The sequence below is a fragment of the Cryphonectria parasitica genome, assembly GCF_011745365.1.
Source record: "Cryphonectria parasitica EP155 unplaced genomic scaffold M406scaffold_11, whole genome shotgun sequence".
Lineage (NCBI taxonomy): Eukaryota > Fungi > Ascomycota > Sordariomycetes > Diaporthales > Cryphonectriaceae > Cryphonectria > Cryphonectria parasitica.
In genome coordinates, this window is record NW_024468919.1 from 720,020 (window position 1) to 744,344 (window position 24,325).

The following is a 24,325-nucleotide window of genomic DNA, read 5'->3' on the forward strand; positions in this document are numbered from 1 at the left end:
GAAAATGTATCAGGGAGATGTACTTGGGGTTTGGGGGGTATATCATATCAGGAGTCTGAAAATTTGAAGCGTGCCAGTGCCTATAGTCTGCCCCAGCCTCCTTTATGCCAATCTTTGCTGCTACATCCTGCACTTACACCTGCCACAAATTCAGGGGATAGTCCAGCACATCAAGGCCCTGGGAATGCAGTGAGCCAACGCCTACAGTCAGCCTTCAATAACCTACAAGGTCATCCAACCTTTGGGGCCAACCTCTGCTGGACCCACAATTTCAAACCAACACTGCCCACTCCTCCAGAGCAGCTGCCCCCTCCTGACGGGGCCCTCGTAGTAGTCTCGATAGCTCTCAGGGAGTTCTTGAACATCCAGACACGGCTGTTGCAGCCCCAGTCGATGATATTGAGGATGTACGTGCGGAAGAGACGGAAGTCCCCGCACCTCTGCAACAGGAAGCTGTCCACCTTGCGCGTGAGGTACTGTCCACTTTCGCGCCACGCCACGACCAGCCGCGCCTCGGAGCCGTTGACCGCCGCGCTGAACACGGGGCTTAGCATTTGAGGACCCGGGATGTGGTGCTGCAGCTTGTACTGTTCCAGCTGGTCGACCACCGTTCACATAGCTGGCTGCCGGCCCATGCATTCGGAGTCTGCTTCTTTTCTGAAAAAGGGGGGAAGGCATACCATCACATTCCTAGGCGAAGCCAAGGAGGGCGGGTTGAAAGTCTGTCTATCGATCTACCAACACAGATGACCTTGAATCCTGCTGCAATCCGGGTTGAGAAAGATGATGGCTGAACTCACTCGAGTCGCCGTGGGCCTCTTTATGCGATGTATAGTGCCTCAGAAGGGAGATGGATTCAAGTCGGTATCAATCTTTTGGTGCTGCGCTGTTTGTTTCTGTATGAGAAGGCTATCTGGTAGTCACTGCATACACACCGTGCGATTCAGATACAGTCTTACGGTATCAAACCCGTTCAAACCCGTTCTCGACAAACTCCCCGAGTAATCAGGTGATCACCAAGTACTCCTATATCCCCACATCTCAAAACGCCGTTACATGATCAAAGAAAAAAGGACCACTGAGGAAGGAGCAGGAAAACAAGGCAAATGGAGAAAAATAAGGGGCGTCATCGTCATCATCATCATTATGAAATTGTCTAGACGCCCATGGTGAAGTCGTGCTCGATACCTGGCGTCACGCTCGCGATGAACTGTTTTAGAAGATGATTTGTCAGTCATGCAAAATTTCCCCATCCCAAAAATCCAATGAACTGTAAGGTGGCAGGGTAAGGGACAGTGCATGCATGCATACCTTGAGGAACACCACCAGGTACTGGTCCACTCGAATGGCAACCTCGTTGTCGTCGACGTCGTGGCTGACCTCCTCCCACTCGTCCCCACTGCCCTTGTCCGCTGCAAGCCCGGCCGAGGAGATGTCAAGCTTATTAATATTGTCCACAAGACCCTCCATGCCTCGGTCCATGCCGACGCTCTGGCCGGCCTTGAGCTTCTCGCGACGTAGCTTGAGGGCGGCGTCAGCCCGGTCCAGCAGCGTCTTCATAACGGGTGCGTGCTTGCAAGGGTGCACCGAGGCCATCTTGATATTGTTGGCGAAGAATGGAAAATCTTCCAGCGTCACGGTCTTGTCCTTGTAGTCGCCAACGATGTCCTCCATCATCAACTGTGGCTGCAGAGGTTGACCGTCGGGTGCGTAGCCGGACATGTAGAGCCGTGGCGTTCGGTAGTAGGGCGAGTACATGATATAGAGCGTGTACGTCCGTCGGCCACTACATGAGAGAGAGGAGAGGGGGGGGGAATTAGTTGAGCATCTTAAATAAGGCCACCACCACTACCACGATCAACCAGCCAGAGGGCTACATACCTGTTGGTAGCATCACCATGCGCATCCGGGATTATAGCCTCGTCATCATCCTCGTCTTCCATATCTGGGATGTCATCATCATCCTCCACGGCCTCGCCGTCACCGACGTTGCCTGCGTCATCGACAGTGTGTATCTCGCGCGGCTTGCCCTGCTGGCTGCCAGATGGCCCGCCTGTCTGCAGCCATCCCTCCTCGTCGCCCCCCGCAACGCCGCCCCCAAAGTCCTCGCCATCGCGGACGAGAGTCTCCTCGCGGCCTGCATCGCCCGCAAAATCGGCATTGAGGCGGCGGTAGCAGGGCACGTTGCGGGTCACCAGGAACTGCTTGCCAGCGGGCAGGTAACTGACGCGCCGCGAGGCCTGGTCGGCATCTGCCCAGGACCAGGTCGGAAACTTAAAGACTAGGTAGTCGCCGGCGGCGAGAAACTCTTCAGGGGTGATCTGACCCGTCTTTCGGAAGGTCGAGGTGGTCGTGACAGGTGTGTACTTGTCCCTGAGGGTGTTGACGGTCGAGTAGAGAAGGTTCATACTGGGCCAAAGAGGTTTAGTAATGCTACTATGATAATGGCCTCTTCTAGGTTGATGAGATCCTCTTTTCTTCTTCTTTCGAGCTGGTGTTAGGAGAGGAAGACAGAGAAAGAGAGAGGGAGAGACAGATAGCAAAGATGAGAGCTGTTCTCACAAGCAGTAGTTGAATGAGAAGATGATGATGATGGATGTCAGGAGGAAGAAGGAAGGGGGGTTGGCCAAAGCTCGAGGTTGAACTGAAGAGAGTCCAATGATGCGGGAGACGCCCCTCATGAGGCAAGGTGGGATCACATGCTGAGGGGCAGCTGCCCCTGTATTCCAACAGATAGCAGATAAGTGGTGCTGCCTAGACACAAAGTACCGGGGGGTCCATTTGGCGGGGGTCCTTGGCCTGCACTATAAGCTCGGGGAACTTCACCATACTATTAGCAAGAATAGTGCCCAACGGGCTACAAGGTACCTGTAACACTTAGCGCCTAGCTTCCATTAGAGGTACCGTAATAGTGCCTAGTGGTCCCGTACCCACCGCTTGGATTCCACCACCCTTGTCCACAGAGGACACTTACAACCCCTAAACTTAACCCTACCATAAGTACATCACTCAATCCAACCAACGAACTTATCTCGAGTTCAACGTCCTCTTGGACATGGCAGGTCATGAGTTCCTGCTGTGCTAGCAACAGTGCCTTTGGTGAATACATTATAGTATAGATCATCGTTGTCTGGGAACAGTAGCGAGTTGAAAGACAGCATGCAAGGGCAGAACGGAAAAGAAGAAGACCTGGACCGGGACAACCGAAGCATGGTCTCATAATAAGGCAGACTGATATCTGGGCATCTCAAAGAGGACCAGTAGCCCTCATCGAAAATGTGGCGACAGAGCTCGCCAGAGGTGGACGAGATGTTCCACAGAAGAACCACAATCGAACTTGTTTACTCACCCTCGGCAAGCTCCTTGCTTCGTGCTATTTATCTCATCTACTTGTTTGTACAAATGATTTCATTCCCACTGTGATATATATCCACTGAGTCAAATCCTTTGTATATCAAGGAGAAAGAGAAGGAGGGCGGGGGGTTAGCTTGTCCAATGGGTACTCTGTGACCACATAAGCGCACATAAAAAAGACTGAAAATATAGACAAGACATCATCAATCTACTTCTGCAATTCGTATTTTGCCCACCGACAACATTCACTATCGATATAACTATTCATACTACATGACCATTCCGCCTATATTGGCTTCACACATGACAGCATTGCAGAAAGGGAGAGGCTCGCCAAGGGAAATTAGAAAACGAAGAAAAAGAAAAGAAAAAGGGAATTAAAGGTGTAGCGCATCCAAGGATCTCTCTCACACTCTCGTCTTTCTCGTTAACTCGTTATTGCAATCCAAACTCCAGTATGACAAGCCCTCATGTTGGTCTCATGGCCTATTAGAGTGTGTTGAAGACAGCATCATGTATCTGGTAGCGATGGATATTGGAAGACCTGCAAAGGGGTACTTAAGATGCAAGAGTGGGTTTCGTATTTGATATGGAATTGAAGCTGTAGCATATGGGGCCTCCCAGGTTGTAGACTTCACCAAGTGACTTATCCATCCTCATCTTTCACCACTGCTCTGGCCAATACATCGTGGCTGAAGACCTCCTGGGCATTTCCCCTTCCGTAGCTAATGATGATGACCTATCTACCTCTTATTTCTTTTGTGCCGTTTCTTATTATCGTCGGCAGAAGTGGCAGCGCGTTTGTCAGAACATGGTATTTGGCTGCGTTGCCCGGAACGTAGGCGGTGGTTCCGTAGATGATTGAGTGGCAAAGGGTCAACAATTTCTACAACGGTGTCCGACCCGTCGATGAGTATCACGTCGTCATCCTGGCTGCGTGGCCTGTTAGGGCCGGCTTGGCTTGGCTGCTGCTGCTGCTGCTCAACAGCCTGAGGCACTGTCGCAGCTCCGGTTCCAATCCTGGCTCCAATTTCAGCTCCAAGGCTCGAAGTGGGTTCTTCCGAGAACCTGTTGCCGCCATACAGACGAGCAGCTTTGGCATTGGCCAGGGTGATGATCTCATCTCGACGGCGCCTTGCCCAGTCTCTTGCGTTCCGGTACGCAGTGACGCCTTGCTCAAAGGACCAGGGAGTATCAGTCAAGACAAAGGAGCGAACAAGTGTGGTTGTGTAGCCGATACCAGCGTCGTCCTCGGTGGGGGCGATGGGGTGGCAGGTGTAGATCCTGAGCATGCCGAGATGATAGGTGCAGCTGATGACGTACGCAATCTTGTTGAGGATAGTCTCCTCGTCTTCGTCTGCCACCCAGGTCTGAAGACGGTGGTAGCCTCTGGCGGCCAGTGTGCCGTGGTAGCAGGCCTGGCGAGCTGCCACCGTCTCAGATCCTCCATGACCCTTGATTTGGGTAAAAAAGTTGGGAACAATGGGATTCTCGGCCTGTTTGGTGGGTACGATGAATCCGTCGAGCTTAACACGAACCCGATCATCGAGTGAGAGGCGAGGGGCACCGACATATAGGTCTGGCTGAGCTGGCTCGATGGAGCCATCAGTGAGGGGATTCAGGTTGGTCAGGTATCTGCCTCCACCCCGGGTGTCTATAACGGGGCCCTCAACAAAAGGCATGATGAATTCAGCGACCTGAGCCTCAGAGAGACTGGACATTGTTTTGCGCCAGAAGTTTTCGAATGCCGCTTGGGGACGTGGGCATGCCGGGAGGTCATCCCGCGGCTGGTACAGCATCCTTCTCATGTCTAAAATGTTGTCTGGCTGTGGCGGAAAGCTACCGTCGGCATATTCAAACTTGGCGGGATAGATGCTGTGCTCGATAATATGGTCTTCAAAGAAGTGGTCGTACGGTCCGGTGGTGCTGGACTTGGCCGACTCGTTGTCGTCGGCCATGTTTTGGCCCTTCTGGGCAGGGACCGCAGCACCTCTCTCTGAGGGCTGATCACCAGGAGCTGGCTCGCTCAAGCCCCTCAGAGAATCCTGTAGGGAACTGAGTATGCGGCACTGCACCACGGCAACGCAGGATCAATGGGTCAGCTTAAGGAGGATTGGGCAATGGACAGGAGAATCATGAGCACCCGTTTGTACGTACCCCTCTCACGTCTGACAAGTCCGGTCCACCGTGTCTGGCAAGGCGCTCGATCTGCAGGCGGCACGACTGGTCAGAACGAGCATATATTTGGGCGGCAGTCAGAGGACTGCCTCCCGACGGGCCGGGGCGGCTGGCTCCTGCTCGGCGATCACAGTCGTGAAGCTCTTGGGCCATCTCGCGGTTCTTGCGTTCGGACTCCCGGAGGGCACCAGGAACGAGGGGGATCTCGGAGGCTGTCTCAAACTACAGTGGCTGATTTGAAAGCTGGGTCGCGTGCATCACCTGATGGAGACGGCTTGAACCTATTAAAAGAGGGGAAAGAAAGAGAGAGAGAGAAAGGAAGGAGAGGGCAAGGGAACAGGCAAGAAGGAGGGTTTAATTTCACAGAAGGCGGGGGTAGCTCATAATGATAGCCTCAGCCATGCATGATGTCTGTTTGCGGAGTCGTGTGCGTGTGCATGTGCAGGTATTGGGTATGAATGTTGTGCGAGGCTGTAGGTAAACAAATGAATACGCTGTATTGGTAGGCACGATACTACTAGCTAATTAGTAGTGATTGGGTACAAAGAGTCAGGGCCGCTGAACGAAGGTGCCGTCTTCCGTTGAAGCCCTACGTAGCACAAGAATGCACCCCCAACCTTTTTGGTTTTATATTTGAAACCTCGTATATGCCACGCTGAACACATCACATGTCGTATGTTTTATTTCTTCTGATGGAGGGATAATTCCAAATCCTGCTAATATCCGTGAAAGACAAAAGTAACAAGTATGTAACACCAGTAAGCCCCAAAAGAAAAATTGAAGCTCTACTACTGCACTGCACCGTGGCAGTAGCAATCATGATGTTGATAGTACCGATCCACCCTGCAACGATGACAACAATAATGAACAGCTTGCAGCAACCCAGTCCATCCGAGACCGCCCCAGATGGTGGAAAGCAACAACTCGTACAACCACACTGCAAAGAGGCAATGCAACATTTCATTTCCGTTTGTATATCATTTCTTCTCTCGTTGCGTGAATCACCATTCCTACTGTACGTAGTATGCTGAGCCAGCTGAGCAGGTGAGCAGGGGCCGGGGGGGGCGGGACTCGGCATGAAAATAGCTAGCCCCACCACAAACAAAGAGCGGGGTAGCATATACCTATGCCCAGACCCTGCCGAACTTCCCTGCAAATGGTGAGACGACTCCTCTGCTGGTGGAGACAGATATACAGAGAGAAAGAAAGATGGGCAAAGAGTGGTACCCCAGATATGCATAGATGCAGACTCTAACTGACAAGATAGGTACGCAGGTAATCAATAGATGCGTAAATTTCTGCAGAACAAGTCCCAAGAACCAGACCTCAAGTGTTCCCTGGCAAGACATAATTATCATGAGTCTCAGCAGTGATCTGAGCTTTGCGAACCTAGTGCAGAAGCAACCCCACCCCCAAGGAAGAAAAAGAAAAGAAAAAGAAGGAAAAAAAAAAGGGGGGGGGGGAGAAAGGAAAACAGAAGATTTTGTTTGGGGGGACGAGGGGGTAATGAAAAGGACAATTGAGCAGAAAGGAGAAAAGAGGGTATAAATGCGTTCCAGTACTCAAAAAATGCTATGCTTCATCTACACACAAGTTTTACCATCATCCTCGAGGAAGAGTTGCCTCATTCTCTTCTTTCGCCAAGCGTAACATGTGTTACTGGTCTCCTCTAGGAAATCTGCAGGCCCCTGCAGCCTCTGCCAACCCTTAAACCCGATACTCGAAAATCCCCAGCCATCTTCTTGACCGCCTCACTGCCTTAGTATCTTATGTGCTTGGTCTCGACAGGAAATTAGGCGGCACGCCTGAATCGTGTGCCAGGTTTTCTTGACCATGCGTCTCTTCTGTTCTTCCTTCTCACCTAGAGAAGAATGACCCTCGCTGCCAATGTAGATGTCCTCGCCTTCTCTCTTATCCCTCTCATCCACATCCTTCAGTAGCCGCTGCTCGTGATCGACACCTCCAGTCACTCGACCACCATACGAGTGTTCGTGATGCGCGTCCACAGCCCGCCATTTGGTCTCCTAGTAGCGGTTGGCGGGCTGTTTGCCCGATGAGGAAGCACCCGCAGCTCCATTGTAGACATCCTCGTGACCTTCCTCGTCCTCCTCGTACTCATACTTTCGCGGTCGAGGAACAGCAGCAGATGATGACGAGGACGAGCCGGCAGCAGCAGCAGCGCTACCGCCATTGTGCCTGTAATTACTGTAATTGTTCGTTGCTCCTCCGCGCTGCTCGTCCCTGCTGCGGTCTAGCGAGCCTGAGCCGGCACCGGACATCTGGATCTTGTCCAGCGCGCTTTCCTGGCGGCCCAGGTAGCTCTGGGTTGGCTGGCTGAAGCCGGGGTGGAAGGGTTCGTAGTCGAGGCTCGGTTGCTCCATGTACTGTTGTTTTCGCCCTCCTCCCGCTGCTCCTCCTGCTGTTGGTGGTATTGCTGCCGCCCCTTTCTTCCCTGCCGCCGCTACTGAAGATGAAGATGCGCCGGCTGGCTCTGGGTCGCGAAACGGGTTGTTTTCCCCATCCTCATCATCCGACACAGGTGAGACGAGGCCCGTGAGGGATGACACAGGGTCTGGCCGGCCCGGAGGGGGACCTGATGGCGGCGAGACGAATTCGGCCGAGACCTGTGACTGCCTTGCTTTTCCTTTGCCGTTGTCTCTTCTCCTGGGCGGGGCACCGGCAAATGCATTGGAGGAACCGGGGAGTGACGGTGGGTGCGAGCCGTTCGTCTCTGGCAGCGGCGGGCTTGGGTCCTGTGATCGACCGTCAATCCCAAGCTCTTTTCTCGCACTCAGGACGGCGCGCTTCTGGTTGTTGAGGGCCCGCTGCAATTCCTCATTCACGTCAATGAGGGTTTCCATGGTCTCGTTGTCAGGGCCCGGGTTGTCTGCCGCCATGTAATGCTGTATGCTGCGCGACGCGCTCAGGCAACGGTCCGCGAACTCCTTGACCAGGTCGTTGTCGATGACCTCTGTCGATGGCGTGTTGGCCACCACCTGCGTCAATAGCTTGGCTGATGTCCTGGCCTCCTCAAGCCGGGACGCCAGCTCCGCTGGATTGGGCAGACGCATCCTATGATGGTTCGACGAGAAGTAGTTCTGGGAATTCTGGAGATGCTGGTTGACTGCTCCACCGCCCGCGCCGCCCATCATGGGCATCTGTGGAGGCGGTGCGCGTCCCTAAAGATAGTATTAGCACGAACCATCGTATCCCTAGGACTGATATATAAAAAAGGTCTCGAGCGACACATACACCGTAGGCCTTGTAAGCCTTTTCCTTCTCCTTGCGCCACATCTCGATACAGCCCGCCAGGCCCTCATCCCAGCCTTTTTGGTTCTCAAAAGAGTCGAGGGTCTCCATGAGCATCTGCCGGACAGAGAGGTCACGCCCATTACGCAGCAGGTCCCTTAGAACATCAACGAATTTGTCGTCTAGATTCCGCGTAAAGGACGGGCCAGGGTTGTCGGAGAGGATACGCGTGAGCATCAGGGCGTTGTACTGATACGACGAGTTGGACCAGTAGTCTTTCTTGAGGAACTTGCGTATTAGCCGCGCGCATGCAGCTGCCGCCGCCGGCGATGACTCGGCGGACTCGACGATCGGTGGTAGGAAGGTGACTTCGTTGCCCTATGTCAACGACACCCTCGTCAGTAAAGGTCCTTTTTTCCCCCTTCTTCTTCTTTGTAATGGCAAGGCAGACACGGAGCCGCGACTCTACCGCGTCAAGCCTCAACTGGCCCTGTCCAAGCTGACAGGAAAATCAAGACCAATTGTGAGCTGTTCGCGCAGTACCTCCCCGGGAAGCCACAGGTACCACACGCAGCGACATGCGCAGGGTCTTCCACCGCCAGCAGAAACGATGTGCAGATATGGAAATATGTGACGTACATTTTGTCGGCCCGGACCACCCGATTCGCAGAACGCTTTCTGTTCGTGGACGCAATGTTCACCATGGTCAGCTCTCGTCTCTCTCTTTCCCTCTTTCTTTCTCTCTACCTTCTTATATATTCCTTCCGTCGGAAGCGCCCTAGTGTCTGGGCTGTTGACGTACCACATTGTTTGATGCGACAACCTCAGGAGAGCCAGCTTGCAGGTCGACAGCCGACTCGCTACCTCCGCTGTCATTCCCTGTATCTGTGTCTGTCCCTCTCTTCTTGATGCCGCCGAGCATCTTGCTGCCCAGTGACTTGAGCGAAGGCATTTTGTCGGATAATCGCAACGGCCGAGGGGGTCGTGTATTTATCGCTGCGTACTGTGATCCGTTTCACGAGGAGAGATTGTGAATGCGCGATGAGTGCGACAACAGGAGAGTCAAAGAGACAAAAAAGGGTTTCTACCAAAAAAAGGGCAAGAAAAAAGTGCAGAAGCTTTTGGCCCCCCCCTGAAAGATAACGGAATGGGCGTAAGACGGTGCTGCAAGGACAAGATAAACGAGATGGGCAAAGGGAAATGAGGGGTATCAAGGATAGTAACAGAAATAGAGGCAAAGGACAGAGGGAGAGGAAGATTAAAATTCAAGAAAAGAGAAGCGAGGTTGTTTTTTTTTGGGGGGGGGGGGGGGGTTGAAGCAAGTCACCAATTCAGCGTGGCGCAGCGCAGTGTGGAAGGTGAGGGCCGCGAAGACGGCGAGGTCACAGAAGTAGGTGTGGTCGCGTGGTTGAGGGTGGTGATACTCACTGTACCATAGCAGTGGGTTTAAGTTGCGCAGAGTCAGTATTAGACAAGCGCTGTGGAAACCCACCATAGCGAGTTATTGTGCTTATGGTGTAGAGAAAAAGAGAGGATCCCAGCAGGCCGGCCAGGGTCCAAGACCACTAAATTCACTAGCGGCCCGAAGGGTGAAGCATGTTGGGACGCGGCAGCCTGTTCCTACCTTGCGTGCTTACCTGCCATAGTACTTCACCTGTGCACACACGACGACACTGGTTTCAACAAGATGGGTAATGGCTGGGGTTTGAAGTTTGAGATTCGTGTCTTTTTGGATAAAAGCAGCTGCAGAATCTGACATGATCCCATCTTATTACAATTGAACTGAGGAAGGCCCTCCCCTATCCCTTTGTACCCTGGCGCCATCTCTGACAGGATCACAAGCGACAGACAGGCCTGATTTGTTCGGGACTGGTGGTCCTCTCTTTTTGCCTTTCCCTTCTCCCGTTCATTGATGCTGCGCCAAGACAATATTAGTCTGCACAGCCTCTCTTCTCTTTTCTCTTCCTCTCCTTCCACGTAACCTTGTGCCAGGGTTGCAATCGTGATCCCATGCATTACGTATGTGTTGGTGGTTGTGATTGCCACCAGCCAGCCTCAGCTGGAGATACACATTAATCATTATCTCTTGCATATCGAGGCACATGATAGTAGTGGTGATGATGCTGGGAATACCTGCCTACAGTAGATCTCTTGCAGCCTCTCCATGTCAGATCTCAATAACATCTTGTGCTGCAGTTGCTGCTCTTTTGACACGTTCACGCACTCATATCGATAGGCAGCCAGTAGAGGGGGCATTGATCCCATGTTCGAAAGGAACAGGCATGCAGATTCCATTTCGAAATAAAAGACGGATGGAGACAGATATCCAGCTCACTAGTGTCTACAGAGCCTATGGAATTGAATGCTGCACACACTTGCTATCTGGTGTCGTCTCTTTCTCTCATTCTCTCTCTCGTCACTCACCTCCATAGTGAGACCTCTTTAGTCCTCCATCAGGGACTAAAAGAAGAAAACCGAAAAGGGAAAGAAACAATCGCTCGTCGTGAATGGCTCAGTATGCCGGGGTCAGCAGCCGGGGCTGACTGCTACTGCACAGTCACTTTTAATCCTTGAGGTCCTCAGGGGAAGGCAGTGGGACAGCTCTGTAGAGCAAGAGGAGGGCTGAATGGGTCTCTCCTCCGCCAGCAAGAGTATCGATTTTGTCTCCAGGCACTTCTGAGACCTTCTCATCGTTGAACCACCACCAGTTGCCATCCTCCTCGCCCACCTTGCCCGTCTTAGGGTTCTTATGGCCGGTTTTTTTCACGTATGCTGTGTAGTGACCGCTGTCGGCGCTGGAGCCCTGATGAGTGATGACGCCTCGGAGCTCGTAGATGCCGGACTGGTTGGCGCCCTCGTCCTTGGCGAGGTCCTGGTCGACCAGGGCCAACAACTCCTTCTTTGCACTGCGGAGCGCTGTGGCCTTCTCTTCCTCCCACTCGGCATCCGTCTTGTACGTCTCCATCGCTGTGTCGCCATCCCCATCGGTTGCTGGTTTCTTCTCCTCCGACTTCTTCTTCTTGTCCTTGTGCTTGTCCTTGTTGGCGACTGCGGCGGTCGTGGCGGCACCAGCCTGCGAGCTCTCGGCCTCCGAGACTGTGTTTGTCTTTCTCCGCTTGCGGGCCCGCTCGATGTCTTCCTCGTCCTTGACGACCTCTCGGAGCCGGTCCCGCACGGGAATCAGCTTGTTCCTCAAATCATCGGTGCAGAACTCGAGAATGTCGAGTTCCTTAGGAAAGGTGACCTTGCGCAGGATCTTGGCCTTCTTCTGGGTGTCGCGGCGCCAAAAGAAACGGACAAAGTGAACGGTGAGCCACTGCGGCAGTCGGGCAATCTTGGATGACTTGGTGTACTTGACATCTCGGTTCAGTACCGTGGATTTCTTCTCGATCTCCTCCTTCAGCCCGCTGACGATTCCGTCCCGCAGGTGGTTCGTCGAGCTATCAATGTGGCAGTTGAGCTTAAGGTAGGTCTCGGTGCTCACGGTCGGCTCCTCGCCGCGCTCTTCGGCCTGGGGGTCGTCACACTCGAGGGTCTCCACCATCTGCAGGGCCATGTACTTATCGACCCACGAGACCTCGGCAGCGCCGTCTTTGCCCGGGACCTTTAGACTGTTTCGGATCTGGGTAAGGATGGTGGACCAGGCCTCCTCGGCATCCTGCTGTGCAAAACCCTCGCCAGACCGAGACTTTTGTGCAAACTGAGGGAAGCCCTCGCGGATGGCCTGAAGGAAACCAAAGGGGCCATATTCCTCCGTGCTCTCGCTCATCGACTTGAGGGTACCCTTGAGCTGGTTGGTGACGTCGTACTGCGGGCCCGAGAGTAGGGATCCCAGGGCAGAGGCAGGTTGGCCTTTGTACTCGTATTTGACAAGAGACTCTTGGAGCTCCGGGATGGCACGGAGGGTCTGCAGGGTCGAGTTGAGATAGCAGGTGTTGCCGAGATTCGTCAGGCCGCCAGGAATAGCGCCCTCCTGCTGGGCAGCTTCGGCAGCGGTCATGTCTTCGGCGAACTTGGTGCCCTCCTTAGGGCGGGAAATGGAGCCTCCGTCCGCAGAGGATGTGCCCATCATCATGATGATCTGGTTGGGTTTCAGGGGAAGCTTTCCCATATCCGCATCATCCTTCAGTTGGCCGCCCTTGATCAGGACCTTTTGTCGGGCAGGTTCTACGCCAGTCAGGCTGTAAAGGATCTCCTTGAACTCGGCGCCGGTCGAGGCAGGGTCCACCTCGACATCGTATTTGTTGCCCTGATGCTTGACGATAACTAGAGAGATGAAAGGCACGTTAATTAAGGACCTCCCATGTGATTGAGAGGCGTGGAAGGGAGGGTCTTGTCGAGCTCTGTCAGGAGGGGGACGCGTGCCCGACGAACTGTCACAAGGTAACGCGGGGGGGGGGCTCTTTCTCACGTACTGTTCACAGCCATCTTGCCAGCAGTTGCGATGTGCAGTCTCCTGATGGCCGGTGACAAGCTGCTGTGCTAGCAGTGATGGTGTCAAGAGGATGTCTCTGGTGGTGAAAAGTTGAGGTTTGCCACAGCTAAAGGAGACAAACAAGTCTATGGAGAGTAGGAGAAAAAGAAAGTGAGTTGTTGTGTGTGCAACCTTAGCACTTCAGGCAGCTCCTCGCCAACGTAATGGCGGGGCGAGCAGCCGACAGGGATGCGCTACAGTCCCATCCGGTACGTACCTTATGCTGTCCCCCACCCCCCCCCCCCCCCACCGCCCAGCACGACCAACCCACTAAGACCACCACCCCCCCCCCTCTACTATGGGAGATCCAGCGTTCGGCAGGGCCCCACATGCACCCGCGCCCCTGACGTCTCTCCTTGATCGTCGAGCCCGTACAGCTCAACTTGCCAGCTCTTCCCACGACAACCTCAGACAGCCAAAGACATCTTGACAGCGCGCTCTTCCGAGCCTAAATGACCTCAAGATGGTACGCCGACCAAGACAGCCCTACAAAGCTCCCTCTCTTGGTGTTCTCAGCTAATCTCGTCCCTCGCCCCCAGTCTCAATCCCTCCGACCATACCTCCAAGCCGTCCGTAGCAGCCTGACTGCCGCCCTCTGCCTATCCAACTTCGCCTCGCAGACGGCAGAGAGGCACAACGTCCCCGAGGTCGAGGCACGCACCTCTCCAGAGGTGCTTCTCACGCCTCTGACCGTCGCGCGCAACGAGAACGAGCGCGTGCTGATCGAGCCGTCCGTCAACTCCGTACGCATCAGTATCAAGATCAAGCAGGCGGACGAGATTGAGAACATCCTGGTGCACAAGTTCACGAGGTTCCTGGAGCAGAGGGCCGAGTCCTTCTTCATCCTGAGGAGGAAACCTATCAAGGTGCGTCACACGGACAGTGCAGTTCAGTAGTCGCACCGTCTCCCTCTCTCGAACACCCCCGCCCCCAAATCCACACCGATTACACTCTCCGAGGGACTGGCAATGCTGACGGGAAGCCCCAGGGATATGACATCTCATTCTTGATCACGAATTTCCACACCGAGGAAATGTTGAAGCACAAACTGGTAGACTTCATCATCCAATTCATGGAGGAGGTGGACAAGGAGATTTCGGAGATGAAGCTCTTCGTAAGTTGACATCAGATATCCTCAACCACCTGAGTCATGGACTAAACATCATATACAGTTGAACGCAAGGGCACGTTTCGTGGCAGAATCATTCCTGACCCCATTCGATTAAGCTATCTTACCACATTTACGCGCCAGGCTGGAAAAATGACTTTTCCACAAAATAACGAATTGGTTGGGCAGGAGAGGGGGAAACCCTCTTGGTGTTTCCGTCCAACCTGGCTCCCGACCACTCGACTACAAACAATCAAACTTGGTGTTGTGGGGATTTCAGGAGTGGAGGAGATTTGGAAGGAGGATGAGCCATAAAGAGTGTGCCTTTCGGGGAGGGGCGTGGGGGATCAAAAAGAAGATGAGAAAACAAAGATCTCTCGCATCCTTACTGCAGGCTTCCCCATACTCTTCTGTTATTCAGATCATTTGTCTAAACCACGCACAACAGTCATCATTTTGTGCGCTCGTGTATCCTCCTCAACACACTCGTCGTTATCATGCACATGTCTCTGGAGAACTTCACATCACCAATACTTCGAGGTTTTATGAGGTTAATGCCTTGAGCCAACACTGTTCCATCAATTGGCTAGTTCCATGGTGTTCTGAGGGTGCTACAGCATGCTCTGTGTGATGAATTTTACATTGGAGTTGAGTCCAAGCCCAGTATGATATTCCATCCAGTCTGAAGCCATGTTAGTCTGTCTCAACATATTCAGAGCGTCTCAACTTGGTACCAGAAAAGATAATAAGGCCTCCAGGACGCTTTTATCAGCCCTAGAGCCCCAATTTCTGTTCCATTTCTGTCGATTAGTCTATGTTGTTCCGACTCGAGATGTTTCATTCTGCAGGTGTGTCTGGTGTTGACGCTAATTTTGCACAATGGAGGGACTGAGAGAGAGAATGTCAAGATGGTGTGTTTTCCATTGCTAATGTCTTGAACCACGTAGATAGATCAGGCCATGTCTGCATTTGGAATTCAGATATGGAGGTCTTCATGAGGCACACTGCCGCTTTAGATGCTCATCGGAGCCCCAATCAGACTTGAATACAGCTTGGCATGAGATCTTGCTGGAATAGCCACCTTTGGAGCTTATTACTAATAACCAGGGCAGCAGTAGTACAGATGTGAGTATTGAGAAGCATGTAAAGCCTCATGTTGATGTTTTATGCCCCCTGATGAAAAATGTCAGGCCTCCAGAGTACAACCAAGAGAAGCAAATAGAAATAATACCAAAGATCTTTGGTCTAGGGCACAGATCGGAGGTGGCAGATGATGACAGATTTCCAGACAGATAGGCCCTTCAGCTATGGCTGTGAATTGGATGGGAGAAGCTATTAGAATTGCGTCTTCACCAAGCTGTGGACTCTTCAGTATGCTCTCAGCTGGCTGAGAGACCTCTGTCTGGTGTGTATGAGCTTCTCCAGCAGCCTCAAGTATACCACACACTATACCGTCAATTGAAGCCGGAGTATATCAACGTGTATTCTAGTGGACCCTGAATTACGGACCTGTTTCTTATTGACTGTCCATCCCTGCCAGCTAGCCAGGCCACAGAATGCATGTACCTGTTTCTTTCTCTGATGTAGAAACCCCCCACCCCCCCCCTTCCTTCATACTTTGTGAACCTTGCTGAGTCTTCTCCCATCTTTCCTCCTCCTGAAGACTCCCTCGTTCCTACCAATTGAATATTCTTCTTGCGTGTGCAGATAGCCATCCAAACTTGCTGTCCTCAAATCAATGCCCTTGTGCATGACTTCAACTTCATCTTTTCATCCATCCCCACTGTCCCTTTACCATTGTTGCGTTGTTTAACCAGTCAAGGACAAACTTCAAGTAGCCATCAACCGACTTTTCTGCAGTTCACGACGACATTACAGTTCATACTGAAGAAGAAAAAAGAAGAAAGAAAGAAAAAGACACCCATCGTTGGAAAGGCTCTGAAGTATTCAAGGTGAACTTCCTTATCATCCTGCATCCTGCTGTTGCCAAATCACACTTTTTTTCGCTTCAATCCTGCTTTCCATTAGATTTGTTCACTTGTGTTCCCCGCTGTTCTCCTGAAAGCTTTCTATGCCCCCTTCTTATTTGTTGCTCTCTTCTTGTTTGTCTTCATAACCAGAATTACAACATTTCCGATCACATCCCCCAATTTCATGTCTGTTTACCCCATCCTAGCTTGTAGTTTGACTTTTCTGTCTACGTGAACACACAATCCGTATCTGCATACCACGTCTCCAGGATCTTTCTAGGCTTTCAGGGATACTCTAAAAATTTCATGGAAGCTAGACGTGCAGCTAGGCCATGACTACCCAGACACTTGTACCTACATCATTACTATCCACCCCAATTTCTGCATTGTCACTCATGAGTTCCTCAGCTCAGTTGCACTTTGGTTTTCCTGACACGGCTTTCGATTTGTGTCAAATCAAGTCTTGAATGCAGACTGACTAACATCTCCTTGTGTCCAGGTCCAGGTGATGAGACAATAGGAAAGCTAGGCCCGACAGACAAACAATACACGCATCAACAAACAATAGAAATACCTGCACAATGGAGAGCATGGACAATGCAGACCCTGTCACCAGCAGGCCTATTAAGTTCTCCGACGGCAGTGGCATTTACTTCCCTCAACCACATGATGGGTTCCAGAATCCACGCGCAAGGTACCCCACAAGAACTGAGGCCAGTGGGTCAACTGACTTCCAGTCATCGCCAGACACCACCCAGAGTGCACCTGGTAGACTGCCGAGCCAGGGAAGCTTCCAGCAGGTAGATATTGTCCAGAGCTCTCCCAGGCCCGATCTGAAAATCGCCTCCTGTCCCCTTTCTGGGGCGGACCTTACCTCCAGCCCCCTCGAAGCTGATCTCGACATCAACAAAGACAATTTCGAGAACATCGGCATCGACTTCCAGGCCTTTTTCAACGGTCCCATCTCTGAATCGACCAGCCTGGAGGAGCAATCAACTCTGACTGTGCCACACGCCTATCGCAACAGGATTGTAAACAACTTCACCGCTACCAGTACGTACCATCAGCATAACACGCTCGACACCTACGGTACAACTTTCGCCAACGGGGCATACCAGCAACCTGACCGCAACATCTACAGCAACCCATTCAATTTCATGATGGATACGCGGCTGCCGTTCAGTCGCGTCCCTGATCGCGATCGCGGTCATCAGAACCAGAACCAGAACCAAACCCAGGCTTACGGCCAGACCATGAATATGTCTACCAACGCGGCCCGCGACGTGACTGATGAGCGGGCCATGATGGTTCTTCGGGCACAGCTGTCTCGCTTGGATCAAGGCCAGGATCCCCACGAGACGCAGATGGCCCAGTATGGAGGCGACCGTGTTCAGTCGCTTGGCGTTCACGATTACCGTTCTCCTGTCTACCCTGCGCACCTCCAGAACATGTCATTTCAGCAGCAGCAGCAGGGCGGTACGATGATGACGACGACCACTCCAGGTCGCAGCCACTTGGCCAACCCTGCACAGTCGTATCGCAAGGATGCCCGCAGCAGTAACAACAACGAGGAGAATGTCGAGTCCTTCCACGGCCGCACGCCCGCAGGCCCAGGTGCTGGCGGCCACCACCCTGTCCGCACCGAGCCGCGTAGCTTCGCTCCTCGTACACAGGGTTCGGCCACGGGCATCCAGCCGCCTCCCCGTTTCGATCTGCAGCAGGCGCCCATGAGAGGTCTGATCACTCAACACATGAATAACCAGGGGTTCTCCCCTCCTCAGAACGCTGGCAATCAAGACTTCAACCAGCGCGGATTCCCACACTATGGCCATCAGCAGGGTCAAGGCCATGGTAAGAGTATTCAATACCCTGGAGGCCATTGTGGAAACTTGTCTTCCAACCGAGGCGTCAACCACCGCGCTTTCGGTTCTTTTGATGGCCTGTCGGGCAATCCTCAACCAATCGAGGCTCCTACGCGTGCCGGTCCCTCGAGTGCACTCGTCACGCACACGTCGTCCACACCAAATTACGTCCGTAGCCAGCGTTCTGACCAGTTGAACGATCTAACCAGCGGCCCGGACCAACGTCCCGCCGCTACCATCGCTCTTCGCGCCGACAACTTCCCCTTTGTCGAAGGTGCTCGTTACGATTACAGCCCGTCCACCTATGGTGTTGTCAAAATCAAGAATGTAATAGGCCCCCACCCCCCTTCCTTCTCCGCCTCACCGGTCGCCGATGGGCCTGCAGTGCATATGCATATATGCTGACGATGAGCTTCCTAAATAGATTCCCTTCGATACCAACCGTGCGGAGATCATTGCCATGTTGGGACGCAATTCCAAGATCATCAACGACCGCCACGAGCCCGTTCACATCATCATGGAGCGCGTTACCAACCGGACTGGTGATGCGTATGTCGAGTTCATGACCATGTACGACGCCGCACAGACCGTCGAGAAACACCAGCGAGCCAGTGCCCAAGGTCGGCCTCACCGGCTAGGTGATCGCCCCGTCGAGATGGAGCTCTCGAGCCAGGCAGCCCTCATGAGGGACCTGTTTCCCAACGCCAGGGGCATCCTCTGGGATGGCGCCACGCCCCACATCCAGCCGCTCAACCCTACCGAGCCTTGGCTATCTTTCAAAGGATTCATCACCGAGGAGGAAATGACTATGCTCGTCAAGCATGTCGAGGTTCCCCAGCGCGTAAGCGGCGCCCCCCCCCCCAACCCCCCTTCCCTCAAAATGTACTCCTTTTCCAAGCCAGACAAAAACAAACAACCGTCGCTGACTGGCACTTCGCCTTACAAAGTCTCCCTTCTCTCGAGACTGCCCGCAGCGCCCCTTCGAGTGCATGATCAGCACCATGCGCAAGTTCCCTTGGTACATGACCGACTGCATCACCATCAAGCAGCGCCAATCGGTGTATGCAGCCTGCGTCAACCTGCTGCGTCTCCTCCAGGAGGCCATGGAGAAGAAGAAACATGAGCATGTCCTGAACAGCCAGCTGTACCGGCGCCTGTGGACGTCGGCCATGATCTGCCGCGGCTTCACCGTCACCATGAAGGACAGCATCAGCTACCTGGTGGGCCTGACCGACGAGGACAAGCGTGAGTTCAACATGCCTCGCTTTGCCGATCAGTGGGTGCACATATACACCCTCGTTCCCAAGCCAGGCACCCCTCTGGACGTGATTGAGGTCAGTTTCAGGCCTTCAGCCCCCCTGTCGCCCTCTCCGTGGAAGAACCTCAGTGATAGTAAGAAAAGACAGAAACTCTTTGCTGACGGTGTGATCTCTTTTTCTGCCAGTGGTACATTGCCATCATTCGCGAGGAGACCAATCGCACCGTGGCGCAGTCCCTCCCCAACGTCCAGTCAGAGCTCCAGCGACAGGGCCGACAGACCTCCCTCTACTGGGGCTACCTGTGGAAGGAGGTTTCTCACCCTTACGGTCCTGGCTTCGACAATATGACCCTGGCCGAGATGGCTCACCGCGAGTTCTCCGCCCTGTCCAACATCCTCCGGCGTGCCCTCGACTAGCGGAGCCTTTCCTCTCGGCGAAAGGGATCAACTCGTATTCGCCAAGGTCACACCGAATCAGAACGGTCTGGCCATTTTGTTGTCTTCCCCTTTTAAGTCGCATTTGCTTTTACACCGCAGCCTGCCCGTAGAGGCCTCAATAACGACTACAAGATTCCACAGAGGCTGGGGCCCCACCTCGTCTCGGTTCGATTCCGAGAGGTGCAAAGAACCTGGAGGAGAGACTTGGTGCATCTGATCGGTCTGACAAAGGAGTTGCTTTTGTTTGTTGTTTGGTTCCTCTTCTGTTTTTTTCCCTGGGCTGCAGGATGGTCGTTTTGATTTCGAATATTGCTTCTGCCGGAAGACAATAATAGGGGGAAAGAGGAGGAGCAGCTGGGTGGTTTTGACCATGAGGCACACTTGGCCATGAGTCATGCTCAATCATGATGCATACTCGGACATGAGGAATTGCGTGCAGGTCATGATGGATGCTCATTGATGAGACATATTTTCTTTTCTTGCCTCTCCTCTCGTTACTTCCGGCTGGATATAACGACAAGTTCAGGACAGCAGATAGGACCGGACCGCGCTCTACCGTGCTACGTAGAACACAGAAAATTGGGAGATATGAAATTTTCATGAAATTGTGCTGTTGCACAACATACGATGCTTATTCTCTTCCCTCCCTGTTCGATCGAGGGTGAGTCCTCCCCCTCCACCTCTTTCCCTTAGCTGAGTGCGTGGGAAGTGTCGTTGAACTAGAAGGTACGGGCTTAGGTAATCTGGTGTATGCCCCTCGTCGGCCGAGATTGTTGGGCTGCACCTTCGCACCTCGGAAAAGGCCTGAGCTGCCCGAGTACCACGCACTGGGAGCACCCTGTCTGGTTCAGGCATTTCGAATTCTTTGGTTCTGATATCCTAAAGTTTCTTGTTTGCTCACAGTGACTATGATTTCCATCCAGAAGTAACGAAGACAAGGGCCATCCGTGGCAGCAGATCGGGCCATTGGGGTCAAAGCTGAATGCTGTATCGGGTTAGCGCGTTGGGTCTCGATGTACAGTACTATGGTACATACTAGCTTAGGACTACGGTCGTAGCTTGGAGTGGAGAGAGAGCCTGAGCTTGCCTTATGCTTGACAGCCCTGACAGCACGTTTCTGGTTGCACACACCGCCTACAGTCTTGTAAAGGTAAGGACACTCCAAGTACTCACTCACTACTGGTCGCCCTCAAATGCGTGCAAAAGTACTTGGTGATCGGACGGCCAGCGGCCGTTGCTGAGTAGCTGGCATCTGTCAGTCGTGTTGTCTGCTTGCTGAAACACGCGTCATGTCTATGTATTGTTTGACCCCACATGTTTTGTTTTTTTTTCCGCAGCCGCGGCCTTCAACTGCCGAAATAGCCTATTCGGAAGCCAGTGCTACGATCAGGCATCACTGACTTTAAGTACTTGGGTACTTAGACCAAATACTTTACTTTCACGCAATTTATGTCCAAATATTCTGTTCGTAGATAATAATGAGCCCTGCTTCATGAATGACAATTACTCCTCGCCATCAATCTTGGTCATCGAATCTCCTCATTGTGATCGACCGAGACGGTGTAAAAAAGCACGCATATCACTGCAGGCATGGGCAGATCGCTGCCAGGAAATCAGGGTGGCTTATGATAAGGAAAAGAAACATTTCTTTTTTCTCTTTTTCTCTTCCCTGCTTCGAAAACTGACCGGTATCCCCAAAAACATGAGACAATTACGCTGAGCAGCATTGAAAAGCGGGGTAGTCAAGCTCACAATCTAAATTACCGTGCAGAAGATACATATAAGCAATGATATTCCTCCACCCTGGCGAAAAAGAAAGAAAAGAGCAGCAGGTCAGGATCCCCCAGCGTACGAGTACAGGCTACATAGCAAGAAGCAGCGTGAGATCAGGTGTGTGTGGTCATGACCAAAGTCCCTCATTATGATTCAAACCAGTGAGTGATTAGATCAAGGATACAAGGGAAGCGATGCCTCAAAAGAAAGAGAGATCGAGGCCACCTTGCTCTGGTCGGGGTCCCGAGGTGCAGGGGAAGAGAGACAAAGAGCTTTGTCTCCCGAGCCGCTTAAAGCATCCTTCCAGTACAAGATACGGTATGGGTTTCTTGACGTTGCCATCCTTGAAGAAAAATCAGCCCATCCTCTTGTGTTCCCCTTCCCCAAACCGCGCGCGCCCCATGTCTTCTGAAACAGTCGATAAGTTGACAACGAATAGCAGCAAGACTTCTAGGAAAATTATATTCCCAAAGGTCAACGTCCAGCTAGCTCCATCGGCGTCCCCTCTTCCCTCAGGCATGGGTCGAGAGGGGCAGGGCCGGGGCTTTGTTCTCTTCGTTGTCATCAACAGGGTTCTCAATGAAGAGCCTCAGTATGTCGGGGCCGACACCTACAATTAAAAGCCTACTTAGCAGACTGTCAAGGAATACGCGTTGATCAACCATCTCTTAGAGAGAACGAGAAAACGAGAAAGAGCCGCGACTTACCGAGGACGCCACCCGGCGCTACCTGGCGTGTAATGAAGACGGGTGATCGGACCCGGCCTGTCAGTCCCTCCCCGCCGCTAGACCTGCCGTTTTTCAGCAGCTTGAAGGGTTGGAAGAACTGGCAGAGGATAGAGAAGAAATAGGATCCCTCTGTGACGTCCTCGGGCATGGTGAGGCTGCCGAAGCAAAAGTAGCACAACTCGCCCACAAAGGCAATCTTGGGGCACCGTAAGCCGAAGCGCCGAGCTGAAGCCTGCTGCTCTCCATTACAGAAGCAGTGCAGGGAGAGAATACCCGAGACCATGATGTTCTCACCAACTTCGAATTCCGTCTTTCGGCACTCGCTCTTGGGGACATGAACAATGAGAGGGTATGGATTCTCCCTGCCAGGAGCCATCACGGTGGGTTTCGAGACCACCACAGGAGATAGCTCGGGTTGCTGCAGGAGCCTCTGGTACCCAGACATCGTGCTAGTATCGTCGCTTGCGCTGGCCATGGTGGGCGGTGTTGTACTCGAAGTGCAGCTCAGAACGAGCAAATTTTGTGCTTTTGTGTCTGGCCTGAGGTGATGGTTCTTGATTTGCAAACGAAGAATCTGAATCAAAAAAATATGTGTTCAACTCTGGGAAAGAGGTGGGGGTTTATATCTTGGGAGATAGTCTTCCCTCCTAAGAATTCTGCGTGTTTAAACACATCGGCCGCATTGGTCTGCGCCCCATGTACTATTCTTGGTCAGGGGTGAGCGGGCGTCTCTCCCCCTCCCCCCTCTCACTTTGTCTCTCTTTTCTTCCAAATGCTTACCCATTATTTTTCCTTCTGCTGTTTACATGCTTCTTCTTTCCCGTCTCCTCCTCCTCCCTCTAGCAATATAAACGTGCATCCACGGCACCAAAAGGTGACTATCTATTCCTCTCCTGGCAAGGCGCTGCAGATGCAAAGTACTATAGTTCCTAGCTTGGATGAAAATACCCTTCCCCCCCAAGTGCCCTTGATGCTCTTGGACGAGTAGGGTCAATTACCTTGAGCCGTGTCTCAGCAATATCGCCTTTTATATTCTTGTTTTCTTCCTACCTTCCCCACACACCCTGTTACAGCCACCATCTGGCTGACCCTAGTGCTGCCGTGTCTTCATGGCCAGGGGGGGGGGGGGGGGAAGCCTATTGAGAGAGGGTACAGACGACCTGATTTGAACATAGTTGTGCTCATGCCTTGCATCGGGGATCTGGACTACAATCTTTCAGTCAGCTTCCTTTATGCGACATCCCCATGGGGTCGGAGAGAAGAAGAACGCTCAGATCACAAATATTTTTAGAATCTTCGGTCCAGGGTCTCTCTTTTCCTGGAGGGGCGGTGAACGAGCAGTTAGCCAGTGAACACAAAGAATTCAAGATCGGTGTGCAAGCAAGGTGGGAGAAGAAGGCGCTCTCCACCCCCAACCCCCGGCGGGAAAAGAAACAGGAGGATAATAGATCCATACCATTTCGGCGCACCTGACACAATCGATCGATTGGCCTGGCGGCCCGTTCTCTACAAAATACGAACTTCTCAAGCCTCCTGCTGGCGACCGGCTTCTACAACCGGCGGTGAATTTTTCTCTCTTTCTTTTTCTTTTCTTTCTTGTGGCTTGGGAGGCTTCTCAGACGAGTTTCGTCTCTGATTTTCTTTTTCTTCTCTCTCTTTCTTTTCCCCTACTAGACGAGGCACTGGTAAATGACAATTTTATTACTTTTGCATAGACGGAAAACTGGTCCCTGGATCACTCAGCTATCAACATTCACTTATCTCCCGGTCCCCCATGACACATGGTCGCGTCTGGCGGCATGCATAACATTGGCATCATGCCTATAGGAGTGAGGAGATCCATGATATACGGTACTTGGGTGACCAGCGAGCAGCCTGATGATGTTTTTTCAAAACAGGACCAGTGTTGACATGCATATCTAGGCACGCGACC

General features: G+C 52.6%; 7 protein-coding genes across 7 annotated transcripts; 2 read left to right on the top strand and 5 right to left on the bottom strand.

The window, feature by feature from the left end:
• Nucleotides 1-862: 862 nt before the first annotated feature.
• atg3 lies at nucleotides 863-2,626 on the bottom strand. The gene is made up of 3 exons (XM_040914898.1): nucleotides 1,882-2,626; nucleotides 1,312-1,786; nucleotides 863-1,210 (listed from the first exon to the last, which is right to left on the bottom strand). The coding sequence occupies exons 1-3, from the start codon at nucleotides 2,406-2,408 to the stop codon at nucleotides 1,157-1,159; spliced, it is 1,056 nt and encodes a 351-aa protein (XP_040771028.1). The 5' UTR covers nucleotides 2,409-2,626; the 3' UTR covers nucleotides 863-1,156.
• Nucleotides 2,627-4,445: 1,819 nt separating this feature from the next.
• Nucleotides 4,446-5,294, bottom strand: M406DRAFT_240277 (uncharacterized protein; the record flags this gene model as incomplete). Its single annotated transcript, XM_040916117.1, has 1 exon — nucleotides 4,446-5,294. A coding segment is annotated over one exon (849 nt), but the record flags the coding sequence as incomplete, so codon positions are not given.
• A 2,262-nt stretch (nucleotides 5,295-7,556) lies between these two features.
• On the bottom strand, nucleotides 7,557-9,588 carry M406DRAFT_51727 (uncharacterized protein; the record flags this gene model as incomplete). The annotated part of the gene is made up of 4 exons (XM_040924456.1): nucleotides 7,557-7,916; nucleotides 7,998-8,711; nucleotides 8,785-9,159; nucleotides 9,421-9,588. 4 exons carry the CDS (start codon nucleotides 9,586-9,588, stop codon nucleotides 7,557-7,559), a joined length of 1,617 nt encoding a protein of 538 aa, XP_040771030.1.
• Nucleotides 9,589-11,060: 1,472 nt separating this feature from the next.
• Nucleotides 11,061-13,285, bottom strand: M406DRAFT_297385 (cysteine proteinase). The gene is made up of 2 exons (XM_040919307.1): nucleotides 13,197-13,285; nucleotides 11,061-13,047 (listed from the first exon to the last, which is right to left on the bottom strand). The coding sequence occupies exons 1-2, from the start codon at nucleotides 13,207-13,209 to the stop codon at nucleotides 11,345-11,347; spliced, it is 1,716 nt and encodes a 571-aa protein (XP_040771031.1). The 5' UTR covers nucleotides 13,210-13,285; the 3' UTR covers nucleotides 11,061-11,344.
• A 395-nt stretch (nucleotides 13,286-13,680) lies between these two features.
• Nucleotides 13,681-15,135, top strand: M406DRAFT_109188 (uncharacterized protein). The gene is made up of 4 exons (XM_040915340.1): nucleotides 13,681-13,721; nucleotides 13,795-14,121; nucleotides 14,244-14,369; nucleotides 14,428-15,135. The coding sequence occupies exons 1-4, from the start codon at nucleotides 13,719-13,721 to the stop codon at nucleotides 14,479-14,481; spliced, it is 510 nt and encodes a 169-aa protein (XP_040771032.1). The 5' UTR covers nucleotides 13,681-13,718; the 3' UTR covers nucleotides 14,482-15,135.
• A 2,949-nt stretch (nucleotides 15,136-18,084) lies between these two features.
• M406DRAFT_270108 (uncharacterized protein) lies at nucleotides 18,085-19,870 on the top strand (the record flags this gene model as incomplete). The annotated part of the gene is made up of 4 exons (XM_040918058.1): nucleotides 18,085-18,522; nucleotides 18,620-19,036; nucleotides 19,143-19,529; nucleotides 19,640-19,870. 4 exons carry the CDS (start codon nucleotides 18,085-18,087, stop codon nucleotides 19,868-19,870), a joined length of 1,473 nt encoding a protein of 490 aa, XP_040771033.1.
• Nucleotides 19,871-22,176: 2,306 nt separating this feature from the next.
• Nucleotides 22,177-22,867, bottom strand: M406DRAFT_335266 (uncharacterized protein; the record flags this gene model as incomplete). Its single annotated transcript, XM_040921017.1, has 2 exons — nucleotides 22,177-22,274; nucleotides 22,372-22,867. 2 exons carry the CDS (start codon nucleotides 22,865-22,867, stop codon nucleotides 22,177-22,179), a joined length of 594 nt encoding a protein of 197 aa, XP_040771034.1.
• Nucleotides 22,868-24,325: the final 1,458 nt, after the last annotated feature.